Source organism: Xenia sp. Carnegie-2017, unplaced genomic scaffold (genome assembly GCF_021976095.1).
Source record: "Xenia sp. Carnegie-2017 unplaced genomic scaffold, XeniaSp_v1 HiC_scaffold_13, whole genome shotgun sequence".
In the NCBI taxonomy this organism is placed as follows: Eukaryota; Metazoa; Cnidaria; class Anthozoa; order Malacalcyonacea; family Xeniidae; genus Xenia; species Xenia sp. Carnegie-2017.
In genome coordinates, this window is record NW_025813436.1 from 8,983,422 (window position 1) to 8,997,753 (window position 14,332).

A 14,332-nucleotide genomic window follows, 5' to 3' on the forward strand; every position below is an offset into this window, starting at 1 on the left:
TATGTTTTTATATAAAATTTGTGGCCTGTATGAACAAAAAGGTAAGATAATTAAAATGACCGTTTTTAGCCCTCTTCGTTATGTGAATTTTCAAAATTTTCTTTTGAGTTTGCCCAGCGCATGAAGAGTCTGGAAGACTGACCAATGACATGTCGTCTTTTCGTAAGGCGGACACCAATGAAATGGAGGCATTTTAAAATGACGACTCCTATGAAGTGACAAATTTATGAAATGATGAATCTCAAGAAATGATGGATGATGACTTGGTAAGGAAAATGAACTATATGTACGTTTCTTGCTGTCTATAGGTAGTACATTTTCAACAACTTTCTATGATTTTGACGTTTAGCTCTCTCCGTCTTACAAAATTAAAAAAAAATTGGTATTTTGTTAGAGGAAGAAAAAACTGCTCACAAAAAAGTTTTAGTAAGTATCATTATCTTTTTACATAATGTCAGTGAATATTAAACTAAATTGTTTTTTTTCTTAGTTTTATTATATTTTTATAATCACTAATCTTAGTTCAAAAGTAATGAGTAATAACTGACCATAATACAGCAGGCTCATAACGCGCGTAAATTTTGAACTACACTGTGATGTTTACTTAGAACCGTCTTGTTTTTTATTTATTTTTACCTGTTTTAAACATTTCGTGATCTTCATTTAAGAAATTATTTATGAGGAAAACTTCATTGATCTCGTGAGCTCTTATGTCATGAAATGAATACTGTCGATGTGTTGAAACTTGAAGAATATATTTGGTTTATATATGAATGACATCAAAGAAGAAATTACTAATGATTTTGTTGGATCTCTGAAGGTAAGAGTCTGTGATTTTCAATGATAGGAAAATATGTATTCTTGCATACAAACGTGTTATCTTAAGATGAAACTGTTTGCAAAGAATTGTTAATGCTGGTATTGACTGATCTCTTGATGACCAGATTACCACCACTAATGTTGTTGAGACGTCAGTCAACTACAACATCAACAGTGTTTGTCAATACTCCACTTACTCGGACAATCAACACCTACGAACATGTAGCCATACTTCTGGGTTTAAACCATCAACTGCAAAGACATTTGTATGAAGTGTATAGAACAATAGTTTCTTATGGTGTGTTCTTTAAAAGCTTACTATAGTTGCTGACAGTTTAGATGATACAAGGAAAAGACATTTAGGGATAGATACTTTGACAAGTTGTCTATCTTTACCTTTGTCTTTCTTTGTTTCAGACAATGAACATTGACATTCAGCTACAATGTATCGTTGTGAAGATATACATAAAGTATACACTTTACAAAAGTACTAGTTTTTTAAATTCTATCTGTAATGATTATATAGGTTGTAACCCCAGGCAAATATACCGGAAGTGATTTGTCAACCATTCATAACCATTGCGTGCATCTTGAAGCGATTTTAGCAATGAAATTCTCATCCTTCGAAAAGGAGAACTACAAACGTAAGTATACAGCAGATAAAACGTTTTTATTTACACGACATTAGTGCTCCGCAAGAAAGAATCTTACTGCAGTTTGTCTTTTTTGAAAAACCTTACCATAATTATATATTTTTTACTTCGGCTATTAAACTTCACTTCAATAAAAATCTATCGTTATTTTTCTTTCGTTAAATCACAATTGTGTTAAATTCTCTAGTTTCTGGCAATGAAAGTAAGGTATTTAACGATAACGTGCGATGTTTCCTAAGGGTAATATCATTAGACAAAGGCTTGCGTGGGATGCAAAGCGGTTGTTTAAAACACACTTCATAGATATGCAAATACGATTCGTGTGGCGATGTGTAAAACGAGTCAAAACAGCCTAGTCATTAGTGTATTTGAAATAACATTGAAAAGAAATTGCGTTTTAGCGATAGAGATTCTTATTTATTAATTCATGGACGAAATTTTCAAAGTTTTGTGACGCAAAAAAGGAATTTATTCGTTTACAATATATCTAGTTCCTCTTATTAGTAGCTGCTACGTCTTTACAAAATAAAGGTATGACTCTCTGATGTTTTTGTAATTGTATTCACCATTTTATTTTATTCATAAGAATATTCCGTGCTTTAACTGTGTAAGATAGCCATACGTACAGTTACATGGTTTTACTATAAAATGTTCTACATTATTCTATTGATTTTTAATGCGAAACGATTAATTTTAATAAATGATCAATTGAGGAGAACCAGGAATTAGCATCCTGCAAATTTTGATACGTGTAATTTTTCTACTTCGCTTAAGTTGTCGACATTTAAATGGATAAATTCTCTGTTATATATTCAAATTCATTCGCACAGATTTCTTTTTCTCTATTGATTCATTTGCTTGTACTTTTTATCCACGAGTACGAGTTTCATTGATTTTAATACTCTTGAGGTGTTTTAGATTAAAGTTATTAAAAATATGTGAACTGCAATCTTCAGTTTTTAGACGTATATTGTTATTTGTGTTTCTTACTTGTCAGCGGTATCACCTGATACCTTACAAAGACTGTTAGAAGAACAAATTGAATCACACAAAGCTATCGAAGTAAGTGTGCTGATGTCATGTATATTTTTTGGTACAGTAATGTAACTTAAATACAGTAGCAGGGAATTGTAAAAAATTGTTCTCTTTCAGGCCTTGCAGCAACAAATCCAAGCAAATACGCCCATATCTTTAGCGTCTGACGCTAGTAAGGTTACGTATCTACCGACTTCTAATGATAAGTTTTCATTTTTTGACGATCTTATATTTCTTTAAAGTTATATTTATATTTTTATTAGGAATTTGAGCAAAGTGTTCTAAAACAAAGAGACATTTTAAATGAAATAATTGGTATCTCTCTATCTTCATCACCACTAAACCTGTCACACAGTGAAGAGATTATGTCAGATACGTTTTTACCTTTGGCCAAAACACTTTTCCCGGAAAGCACGGTCGAACACAGTCCCCTACACAATGATACACAATGGACAAACAAATTGGGTGCGAAAAAAGATGGCAGTGTTGATTCCGCGACGGAATTTCGGTTGAAAAATAAACCAACGAAGCCTGAAAGCGTTGTGCCTTTTACTTCTTGCGGTTTACAGTTCAAGAATGATCAGAATCCGATTTCCCATTTTTTTTCTGAGCGAGAAGAGAATGATGATGAGCTTTTATTGTTTTTAGATATCATAGAGCAAAAAGCTCTGTCTATTAAAAGTTTGATTGAACGTGAAAAGTTGGATACTGTTGTGAAACTTCGTCATCAGATCGAGGCAGAATTTAACGGACTGAGGCTGGAGGAGATTCCCTTTACTTTTCACGAGAAAATTGACAGCGCAATACAAAAATACTTGGAACTGGAACTGAATAAAATTGGTGAGAGGTACGGGGAAAAGTGTGTCGGTAACAACTCAAGAAATGGCATCGAGGAAAATGATCTATACTGTCTACCTGATGTCGAAATGCTGGAGGAATTAAAACGTGAGAACTGTGATCTTCGTGATAAAGTTGAGAGTCTTGAAACCAGTGTTAGACGTGTAGACATGTTGTATTCGATGCAGAAAAAAGAGAACGAATATTTAACAGAGAAGGTGGTTACGTTAGAACGGCAATTGACAAATGATCAATTAAGGCACGAGAACGAGTTAATTAGTACGTGTAATGACTGTGTGAACAAAAAGGAAAACAATGTAAAAATATGTGATAGGACAGATATATCTGAGACGGTGAACACTCTTTTTCATAAACTGGGACAAACTGAAAGAAAGAATGATGCTTTAAAGATGGCTGGGGAAGCAGATCAGACAACCATACGATGTTTAGAAGGAAAAATCACTGAACTTGAGGACAATTTGAAATATTCCCGACAAGAAGTTGACGAATTACTTCAAGAAATACGAGAATTACAAAACCAAGCTAAGAAACTAGACGATAATATTCTTGAACGTGACGTAAAGATCCGACTACTGAACGAAGAACGTCGACGATTGCGTGAAACTGTTATCATGTCTGAACATGAGATATCGATGTTGGAAAATAAACTTGGAAATAATGACAAGGATGCTTCGAAAGAAAGTAAGAAAGAAATTCTTGAACAGCTAAAAAAACTGGAAGAACACATTAAAGTGGTACACAAAGAGAAAAGAAAATTGGAAAATAAATATTTGGCATTCAAAATAGAACATGAACATCTGCAGGAGTCGTTTGGTTCCTTCAGCAAGGCGAAAGAAATACTAACACCATTTAACAGTTGTAATATTAGCCAGGATCAGAGCTTGCTTTCGTCACACTCCAGTTCGCTATCGTCCTCGCTTGCAGGCTCAGATAACGAGGATGATGAGAAGCTTAGTTCTGAACATCGTCATGTAAGTAAAGTCAATGGAAACAAGTGGAGAGGAGAACAGATAATCAAAGATAAAAACGAGCTGTAAGCAATTTTAATTTGTTGTATAACCTTTTCAACTTTAGACGAACAGTTTTTACTGTATTGTATTTATTGCATAGCCTTGCTGGCTCCAATATTATCTACAAACTAACTTGTTTTTCAGTTTTTCACCAAAGCAAGGTTCTTTTAATTTTTCTTAGGAAATTTATGAAGAGTCTCGCAAGAAAACTCAGCATTTCTCAGGAAAATTTGTCAAAGAACGAGAGTTGTGTTTTTTCTAGTTTTCAAAATTCTTCTGGAGAAAAGTTTTCTAATGAAGTAAATGAGGATATGTCGTTGATTTTTCCACATTTTAGGAAAGAAATTTATTGATGAAAAATTCCTATTCTAGGCTGATGAATTGGTACGAAAAGTTGACTGTTTGGAAGCGGAAAAAAAGGCTATAAAAAAGGAACTGGAAATCATTAGATCAAACCAGGCAAATAAAGGTGTAGAATGTTGAATATGTGGTGTTCACAAAAACTTCTTGTGCTTTTCATATGTATAAAGATCTCAACATTACGTCGTTGATGTCTAGGATTTGAATATGAATAGAAGATTTTCACCTATAGGCTATATGGTCATTTCATTTGTACATTTCTCTGTATGTATGAAGGTCTTATCATTGAGAGATTATTTGTTACCTTTTCATTTCGATGCTTGTGGATCGTCAAATTTAATACTTATAGAAGCTTCCATTTATTTCGTGTATTTGAAACATGATGATGTGACCAATATTTGGTTCATATTATGTTTCATCTGCTAGAATTGAAGTTTGTAAAAAGAAAGGAAATGACACAATTCGTGCATTTTTTCTGAATGTTCAACACCAATAATGGATAAATTAATGTTCAGGAGCCGCAGAAACTTTTCAACTTTATTGTTTTTTACGTAAATGAAATGACTCCATAGAGTATAACGCTCATTCAAAAAAAAGTTTCATAATTTTTGACACGCTTTAAAAAGTCACTATGTCAATATCTGTTTTGTCGTCTTGACGAAAGACGTTGAAAGCAAAAATTCATTTCATAAAGTGTTTCTTCACATGAAGTAGTTCTCTTATCAATACAGCAGGCTCAGGAGTTAAAGATGGTGCATTTCCTTCTTTCACAGTTATTACACACGTGAGTTTTTGTACGAAGATTTTCGTCGTTAATTCTATTTTAGCTGAGGATGGAACACACTGAAAAATTTAAATTGAACTTTAAGTAATAAGCAGTTCATCCCTAAAGCTCTATTACTATGAATGTGCCTAAAACAAAGGTGATTGAAGATTATTGGTGTTCAGTGAAATATTTTATAAATTTCTTAATAGATTTTGTAAAATGTATTATTTTCACAGGTAGAACTACATGTTCATTTGGACGGGTCACTGAGAATAACGACAATTATTGAATTGGCCAAGTATTTTTACATTGCTTGTAAATTGCAATGGATGTGATAGCTTTATAAACGATTACATGAAGTGAGAAAATATTTTTTAGAAAGAAGGGAATCCATTTACCGTCGTATGATCCGAAGGTGTTTAAAGAATATGTCAGTTTGAAAGAACCAAAGTCCTTGACATGTTTCCTACATTGTTTCAGTTATTTTATCCCCGTAATTGCGTAAGTTGTCGTACTTATACTCAAGTTACACTTTAAATTTTTATAAAAGACGATCCAAAGAAGAAATTCGTGTGAATTTTTGTTTCTAGTGGTGATCCCGTAGCACTGGAAAGAATAGCTTATGAATTTTGTGAAGACAAGGCAAATGATGGTGTGTTATATTGTGAAGCTCGCTATTGTCCTCATATTTTAGCCAACTGTGAAGTTGCTGGAACTGTATATGCACATGATGACAATAATGATTGCCCTCCAAGAAGAGTTGTTGATAGCATATGTAAAGGTTTTGAACAGGGATGCAAAGAGTTTGGTGTGAAAATACGAACTATATTATGTTGCATGCGACATAAACCTGGTGAGATGTTAAGTACTTTCTAAAATACTTATAGTTGTCTATAATTTATGTATTTTCAATTTATTCAGAGTGGTCCTTGGAAATAGTTGATCTTTGTGAGGAATTTAGGAATCGTCATGTTGTAGGACTAGACATTGCTGGTGATGAATCAATGGGAGAGATTCCTGCTATGAAGGAACATGTATTAGCTTTTCGGGTACCATCTATCTATTTATTGTTGACTTTACATTGCTGTACACAATGTCAGAATACGCATGTCCCTAAATTTTCCCTAAAGATTATCTTTTTGTTTAACTGTCATAATATTTTTGTTTTTATAAAGAGAGCCAAAGAACTTGGAATTCATAGAACAGTACATGCAGGAGAGGCAGGTCCTGCTGCTAGTGTTCATGAAGTATGATTAGAATTTACCAATGTTTCAGGTGTAGATTTGAAAAAAATGGATTTATTCATTTTCTAGGCCATTTTTCTTCTTCATGCAGAGCGAATAGGCCATGGTTATAATGTTTTACAAGATCCTGCATTATATAAACTGGTTATCAACAAGAAAATTCATTTGGAAGTAGGTGTGGATTTGCTGAAAGGTGTCTTACAATCTTCAAGTTTTTTACAGCTGTGTCATCATCTTATCTTAATCTGCAAATGCTCTGGATTTTACAAGAAGTGTAATCATGTTGATGATGAAATTCCATTGATTATTAGCTGTGTCCAACTTCAAGTATCATAACTGGAGCAGTTCCTGGGCCATTTCATAAACATCCTGCCATAAAGTGTGTCATTGCCATGTTAGATCTTTATTACTTGATATTTCTCTGATATAACATACTAGTTTTTATTTTAGATTTGCCAGAGATGGAGCAAACTTCTCTCTCAATACTGACGATATGTTGGTTTGTCAAACAAATATGAATCATGAATTTAACATTGCTTTTAATGAAATGAAATTTAGTGCTGCTATGCTAGCAAAAGCTGTAAGTATATTTAATTATTTTGGTGAGGTTTCTCTCCTTAAATGTGATCATTTGATTGAATTATTTCTTTTGTAAACAGACATTCAATGCTGCCAGGTCAAGTTTTTTACCACCAAAGGAGAAAGAAGGACTGATTGAAGAATTAAAAGTCATTTATGGTGCAACATTGTGTTCTGAAGGTGTGGACAAATAATAGGATTATTAAATGAATAATTTTTAGCCAAACATTATTTTTTAATTTTAGATTCATATATTTCAATTCAATTTTACATCACTATGTTTGTTCAATTTCTTGCATTTTGTGTTTTGGTGACAAAACTGTATTTCGCCAGCCAACTCAGTATTATAACATTGCTGTGTTTAATGTGGAAAGGCATAATACTTCAAAGTAATTAACATATGATACGTCAGTTACTATAGTAACTAAACATCACCAGCGTTGTGAAAGCAAAGATGGGTAAAAATTTATAAAAAATTATGCCGTTTGCTTGTCTCACTTCGCCTAAGATCTTCAAATATATTGTTACTTAAGCCTTTCTGGGGTATTTTACATACAATATGAGCACGAAATGTGTGAAAATGTGCCGGAATGGAGACGGCTTTTTTCCTCCTGTAAATGTTGTTGTAAATCCGAGGGATATTCGTAGTATGGACGCGTTTCTTGATCGAGTAACACAGGCTACAAGAATGAGAAATGCAGCGAGGAAAGTTTGTACACCAAAAAAAGGACATAAAATTGAAGATCTTACTAAACTTATATCTGGTGAAACGTACGTTGCTGTCGGGCAAGAAGCATTTAAATGTTTAAAGTGAGTCACTGAGATTTAGTAAATAAATTTTATGCAACATAAATATTAATGTGATCAGCAGATATTTGTCTTATATTTTCTTGTTTTTTTACGTGTATGTAGGTACGAAAATATACGAATTCATAGGCCGGTCATACAACATCGTCAAGTAAAGGTTCGTTGTTTTTCCTTGTTGCTTACTTGATCTGTTCAAACCATTGAGTTCTATAATAACTGGAGGGGAAACGTCAACAAAATTACTATAAATTACTAGCGCGCGGCCGCGTGGTCAAAAACATGGCGGATTTTGGTTGTCAAAGTTCATAAAATGAAATTTTTCGCCCACCCGGATTTGACAACCACAATAGCGATTATATAAAATATCAATGCCAAACACAAAACTTTTAGAAATTTTATCTTTAAAACATGTTGCAAACTTGTTTGGTAGACGGATGCTGAAGTAATGCCAGAAAGGAAACATTTCATGATACCGGTAAGCAACGTAAGATTGTTTACCATTTAAAGTGTTCAGTGTTTTGTTTTAAGTCAATACTTGAAGTGTGATTGTATATATTTTGTGAATGTTTTACTCCTAAGTTATAATTTAAGTTATGTTTATCCATTCTTATTTGTTCTTTACTTAATCGCTTGCTAGACGAGGCAAAGCAACCAGTTCTTATCGAGATATGCATATCTTAAAACTCCTTGTTTCAACTGAGTTGAAATGGAGGATTTTTCATGATATTTTCTGAAAATATGAAGCAAATATTGACAGAGCTGTATTGAAATCAAATGCAGTGTAAGATTAATTAATGAGCTCTTTGGTACATGTCAAAAAATACCTGTATTAAACAGCTAGCCTGGACAATTTGACAGATTATGGACAATCATGATGATGGTGTGTAATGGTTTGCTTTATGCTTAAAGTTTTATAAATGCCATATGGTGTTTCTGTAAATGAATTGTTTGTTACATAGTGTAGTAAACAGGTTAGTACATCAAAATCAAGATAAAAACTACTTTGTTCAATGTGCCAAATTTTGCTCCTACCTTGAAATATTTGCTCAAGCAAAGCTTATCATGACATGCATGAAACATTAAATACAGTACTGCATCATCTGACAAAGTCCAAATGTTTTTCAATTCCAGGTGATTAAAATTCACATAAGATGCATTGGTTTGCAATGAAGTTGAATGTGGAAGAAGCAAAATTGATGACAAAGAACTTTTATGTCTTTGAAGAATTGATATCATTTAAAAGAATAAGAGTAGCAATCTAGTAAAAGAAGCCACATGCCTTCAACATGAGACTTTTCAATTATGTATAGTTATTTTGTACAAAATACTATTTTAGATAAACTTGATTTTAAGTCATTCACTGATATTTTTACCAAAGACAAAAAGAAAAATTCAAAGGCATAATGTAAAATTCAAAAGTTTGTCAAGTTGTTTGAACCTAGAAAAATTAGTATAGGTAACTGTAATTTGTAAGGACACAAGAAAAGTAGTGCAAGAAGGTTAGCATTTTGAGAATTAATATGTTCTTCTTGACATACATTACACAAGGCCATAATATTATAAATAATGACTGTACAATAACAATTATACAACATGCTAAAAATCTTCACCTACATTATTATTATTTAAACAGGTTTGCCTTCCTGCAGCAATAAGAACAGTGTTATGTCAGAGAAACCAATGCACTTTAATTTAAAAATCCAATGGGAAATTAATGTAGTTCTGTTCAATAGTAGATCCATGGTTGTCAATGACAATCCAGTTACTAATATCTTGGCTCAAAACAGAACCAGCAACATGATTATAGAATTTCTGAATTTCGTTCTTTTGCTCTCCTAGTTCGAGATATTTTCTTCATAAGTTCTCAGTAGATTTATCAGAATATCATAATACCTTATAAGACACCCAGAATCAATCCTACCAAAAAACTAAAAAAATACATACCTACTTATAATATATTTCCAGTCGACTTAAGTCGTAGGGGTAAGCTAACTTTTCTAACTCCTTTTGGACATTTTAACTAATATTTACCCATCTATTCAAGAAAGACAGTTGCACGAAGCTGTTAAAAATAGTCAAAACACAAGTATTGCATGGGATTATGCATTAAAGCTTAACGACACATTGACAGTGTAAAGAATGCCGTTTGATATTTATTTCTAACATAGCTAAAGTTGACAAACATACGTTATTTTACAGTAGATTTACCTCATTTAAATGTGTGTCTATTTCACAAAATCTGACGCATTATTTTCAATATTTTATGCTTACGGTATCGTGGTTGTTTTCGCTGGTTGTCATTGATATAAGCAGTAATAGAGTTCCGGATTCAGCGAATGTTAAAATTTTTCTCAAAGTGGAAGTTTTGACAACCAAAATCCGCCATTACCGCCATGTTTTTGACCACGGGGTCCAGGCCCCTTTGCCCCTCCAGGTCTTATAGAGCTCAATGGTTCAAACAGTTTGTTTACTTTAGTCATTGAGACAACTTGAATATTCATGTTGATTTTAATCCTTAATTTAATATTAATTAAAGTTTTAATCGTTTTCCTTTGTGGAGTTCAATTATTTTTTTAACAGCCATTTACTTTATTGCTCACTTCGTTTCATTTTTGATTGTAATTTGTAAAAAGCAATAATCGTTATATTTAATTTCCAAATTATGTCAGTATTCATGCCTCATAAAATGTGCTGCCATTCATTGAGAAACATTAGCAGAAGAAATGCTATTTTTCTTGCAGATTGAACCTGTAAAACACAGCAGAATTGTAATATCTGCAAGATGTCGGAAAGTTGCCCTCTGGGAATCATCTGGCCTAAAGACAATATAGTGAGTTATATATGTTGTGTGATGAGCTACATAAAGAATTAGTCAAGAATCTTGCTTGTCATTATTCATTGCATTGATAGCACTATGATGTGCTTGAAATAGTGTTATTTTTACCTTGTTGTGCAAATGATTATCAAACTCAGTTTTTTTACCAGCTGTTCAAATTTTGTTACTAATGACATAAGCTAAACAATTGTGTTTAACATATGCTATTTGCTGTTATGTTATCTGTTCATCTTTGTCATAAGAAATTACTTGCAAATGAAATTCAGACACAAGCTGAATATATGAGTAAACATACTTTATTGAGATTGTAGGAACAACCCTGATCACAGATTTCATCATTCTTCATAGTAACAAGCGCATTTTAAGAAAACTAAGGGGAAAAGTTGCAAGATCATTTATAAAGGGAGGGGGGGGGGTGGGGAGACTGAAACGATTTCAAACTTCGACCAAAAATTTCAATGTACTATTTACTATACAAAGTATTTAGCAAAAAATTCTGTTTGCCAACTTCTGATGAAGCTTGCTTTGTCTTTGTGTTGCCTTAGTGTGTATCGTAATGGTGATGATAAAAATCCATCTCATAAAGTTCTTTTGGATCGTAGAACTCTACTGAATATGGACAAGGTTTGAAGCTTGAGTTTTTTATATTAAATCCTACACATAAATTGTTAACCAGCAGTTGTTAAATGTAGGTTTTGGAGCTTGTAACAGACAGAGTTAAATTAGAAAGTGGAGCAGTTCTTGCGTGAGTATTTTTTAAAATGTTCACTCTGATGCAATGTCGGTATGTTTGTAATGTTTTATTTTTTTTCAGAAAAATAGTTGTTAAGAGTTGTGTTTGTTGATGAAAATGACTTTTTTTCTATTTTCAAACAGTCTTTATACAATGTCAGGAAAGGAGATTTACAGAACTTTGGATTTGATCAGTGGAAATAAGTATGTTGCTGTTGGCCATGGAAAGAGGTTGAAGTTTAAATTATAAATCTATATCTATGTTTTCTCTTTAAAACAATTTTTTTTTTTCACTTATTAAAACGTCTCCTTTTGTAGATTTAAGAAAACTGCCTACAATGATAACAAAAAGATTTCTCCCAACAATTCACCACGAAGGTTAGTAGTACGTATTTATAGACGTTGTATTTTTCATGAAAACTACATACAATGAATGGTTGTTCATTATATTTTGTGGTGTTTATTTTTAGAGCCAAATTCCTATACAGGGATGGACTTTATGAACAAAAAAGAATTTTTGTTTTACCATCAAAAACAGAGAACAAGGAACTTGCACAAAAGGTTTATTGAGGACGATATAATAAAGGATTTTCATTTTGCTCAGTGTCTTATGATGTTTATTTCATGAAATAGCCACAAACTAGAAAAGAGGATAATTCTGAAAAAAGGTCTTTGGCGTTACCAACAAAAACTGAAGAAAATGAGTTCGTATCACAGTCACAAAGAGAGAAAGAGATCAAAAGTAAAACTGAGAACATATCTCGTAAAGACAGAACGGTTGAACGTTCAATAAAGAAAGATAAACATGATGGAATTGAGGAGTCGGTAAATGCTGCAGGCCTACATAAAACTCAGAGCATGTCACCAAAAAATTCAAATGCAGACTGTGGAGACAAAGTAAAAACGGTTGAGTCGTTTGAAGGAGTATATAAAGCAAGTGGAGCTCGAAGTGAAAAGGCAAGACCAGTTGATGACGATAAAGGTGACGATACTTCTCTTTTACAATTATTTATCCTATGTTCTTGAGAACGATATATTCTTTGGTGATAATTTATGTTTAGAAGTTAAAATTGAAAAGCCATTAGATCAAATAACTGCTCAACAAGTCACAGAAGAAGTCATTGAAGGAGACATATAAACATTTCAAAATGATATTCATGTAAGGAATCGTTGTTCACTTTAGCTTATTTTTTCCTGTCGAAGTTCGTAAATTTGACACGTTGTAACAACACAAAGCTTTGTTGTTCCCTACACTTAAGATGTTTTTATCTACGTACGTAAACTGGACACATTGTAACAACACAAAGCTTTGTTGTTCCCTACACTTAAGATGTTTTTATCTACGTACGTAAACTTGACACATTGTAACAACACAAGGCTTTGTTGTTCCCTACACTTAAGATGTTTTTATCTACGTACGTAAACTTGACACATTGTAACAACACAAAGCTTTGTTGTTCCCTACACTTAAGATGTTTTTATCTACGTACGTAAACTGGACACATTGTAACAACACAAAGCTTTGTTGTTCCCTACACTTAAGATGTTGTTATCTACGTACGTAAACTTGACATATTGTAACAACACAAGGCTTTGTTGTTCCCTACACTTAAGATGTTTTTATCTACGTACGTAAACTGGACACATTGTAACAACACAAAGCTTTGTTGTTCCCTACACTTAAGATGTTTTTATCTACGTACGTAAACTTGACACATTGTAACAACACAAGGCTTTGTTGTTCCCTACACTTAAGATGTTTTTATCTACGTACGTAAACTTGACACATTGTAACAACACAAAGCTTTGTTGTTCCCTACACTTAAGATGTTTTTATCTACGTACGTAAACTGGACACATTGTAACAACACAAAGCTTTGTTGTTCCCTACACTTAAGATGTTTTTATCTACGTACGTAAATTTGACACATTGTAACAACACAAGGCTTTGTTGTTCCCTACACTTAAGATGTTTTTATCTACGTACGTAAACTGGACACATTGTAACAACACAAAGCTTTGTTGTTCCCTACACTTAAGATGTTTTTATCTACGTACGTAAACTTGACACATTGTAACAACACAAAGCTTTGTTGTTCCCTACACTTAAGATGTTTTTATCTACGTACGTAAACTTGACACATTGTAACAACACAAAGCTTTGTTGTTCCCTACACTTAAGATGTTTTTATCTACGTACGTAAACTTGACACATTGTAACAACACAAAGCTTTGTTGTTCCCTACACTTAAGATGTTTTTATCTACGTACGTAAACTTGACACATTGTAACAACACAAAGCTTTGTTGTTCCCTACACTTAAGATGTTTTTATCTACGTACGTAAACTTGACACATTGTAACAACACAAAGCTTTGTTGTTCCCTACACTTAAAATGTAATATTTAATTTTCAGGTAAAATCTTCGACAGAAAAATGACGACAAAAGCGTAGCAACACCATTGATAATGAAGAAGAATATGTTTCTGTCTTATGCAACACAAATATTCGTTCCTAGTTTGTCGTACACAATGAAATAAAGCAATGATCTTTACTCAAAGTGTTTCACAAATTAACAATGTTACGATATATTTGTATCGCTAGAGAATGAATAAATACGAAAAAATATCAAAC

General features: G+C 32.8%; 3 protein-coding genes across 8 annotated transcripts; all 3 read left to right on the plus strand.

Moving 5' to 3' along the window:
* Window positions 1-573: 573 nt before the first annotated feature.
* Window positions 574-5,046, plus strand: LOC124458719 (ELKS/Rab6-interacting/CAST family member 1-like). 2 transcript variants are annotated; one of them, XM_047008548.1, is made up of 7 exons: window positions 574-820; window positions 1,346-1,463; window positions 2,470-2,534; window positions 2,625-2,684; window positions 2,771-4,398; window positions 4,557-4,674; window positions 4,748-5,046. In XM_047008548.1, exons 1-7 carry the CDS (start codon window positions 770-772, stop codon window positions 4,856-4,858), a joined length of 2,151 nt encoding a protein of 716 aa, XP_046864504.1. In that variant the 5' UTR covers window positions 574-769; the 3' UTR covers window positions 4,859-5,046. The 2 variants fall into 2 exon arrangements, with proteins under 2 accessions (XP_046864504.1, XP_046864505.1); XM_047008549.1 differs by lacking the exons at window positions 574-820; window positions 1,346-1,463 and adding an exon at window positions 1,785-2,003.
* A 368-nt stretch (window positions 5,047-5,414) lies between these two features.
* LOC124458859 (adenosine deaminase-like) lies at window positions 5,415-7,594 on the plus strand. 4 transcript variants are annotated; one of them, XM_047008561.1, is made up of 10 exons: window positions 5,464-5,658; window positions 5,738-5,799; window positions 5,880-6,002; window positions 6,092-6,354; window positions 6,423-6,550; window positions 6,677-6,748; window positions 6,815-6,916; window positions 7,057-7,124; window positions 7,196-7,325; window positions 7,405-7,594. In XM_047008561.1, exons 1-10 carry the CDS (start codon window positions 5,638-5,640, stop codon window positions 7,516-7,518), a joined length of 1,083 nt encoding a protein of 360 aa, XP_046864517.1. In that variant the 5' UTR covers window positions 5,464-5,637; the 3' UTR covers window positions 7,519-7,594. The 4 variants fall into 4 exon arrangements, with proteins under 4 accessions (XP_046864518.1, XP_046864519.1, XP_046864516.1 ...); XM_047008560.1 differs by having other exon boundaries at window positions 5,462-5,658; window positions 6,423-6,748; XM_047008562.1 differs by lacking the exon at window positions 7,405-7,594 and having other exon boundaries at window positions 5,415-5,658; window positions 6,423-6,748; window positions 6,815-6,938; window positions 7,196-7,273.
* Window positions 7,595-7,738: 144 nt separating this feature from the next.
* Window positions 7,739-14,331, plus strand: LOC124458922 (doublecortin domain-containing protein 2-like). 2 transcript variants are annotated; one of them, XM_047008566.1, is made up of 11 exons: window positions 7,739-8,134; window positions 8,237-8,288; window positions 10,873-10,961; window positions 11,513-11,591; window positions 11,660-11,712; window positions 11,844-11,930; window positions 12,018-12,077; window positions 12,170-12,260; window positions 12,333-12,681; window positions 12,761-12,858; window positions 14,115-14,331. In XM_047008566.1, the coding sequence occupies exons 1-10, from the start codon at window positions 7,884-7,886 to the stop codon at window positions 12,835-12,837; spliced, it is 1,188 nt and encodes a 395-aa protein (XP_046864522.1). In that variant the 5' UTR covers window positions 7,739-7,883; the 3' UTR covers window positions 12,838-12,858; window positions 14,115-14,331. The 2 variants fall into 2 exon arrangements, with proteins under 2 accessions (XP_046864522.1, XP_046864523.1); XM_047008567.1 differs by having other exon boundaries at window positions 11,844-11,903.
* The last annotated feature ends 1 nt before the right edge of the window (window position 14,332 follows it).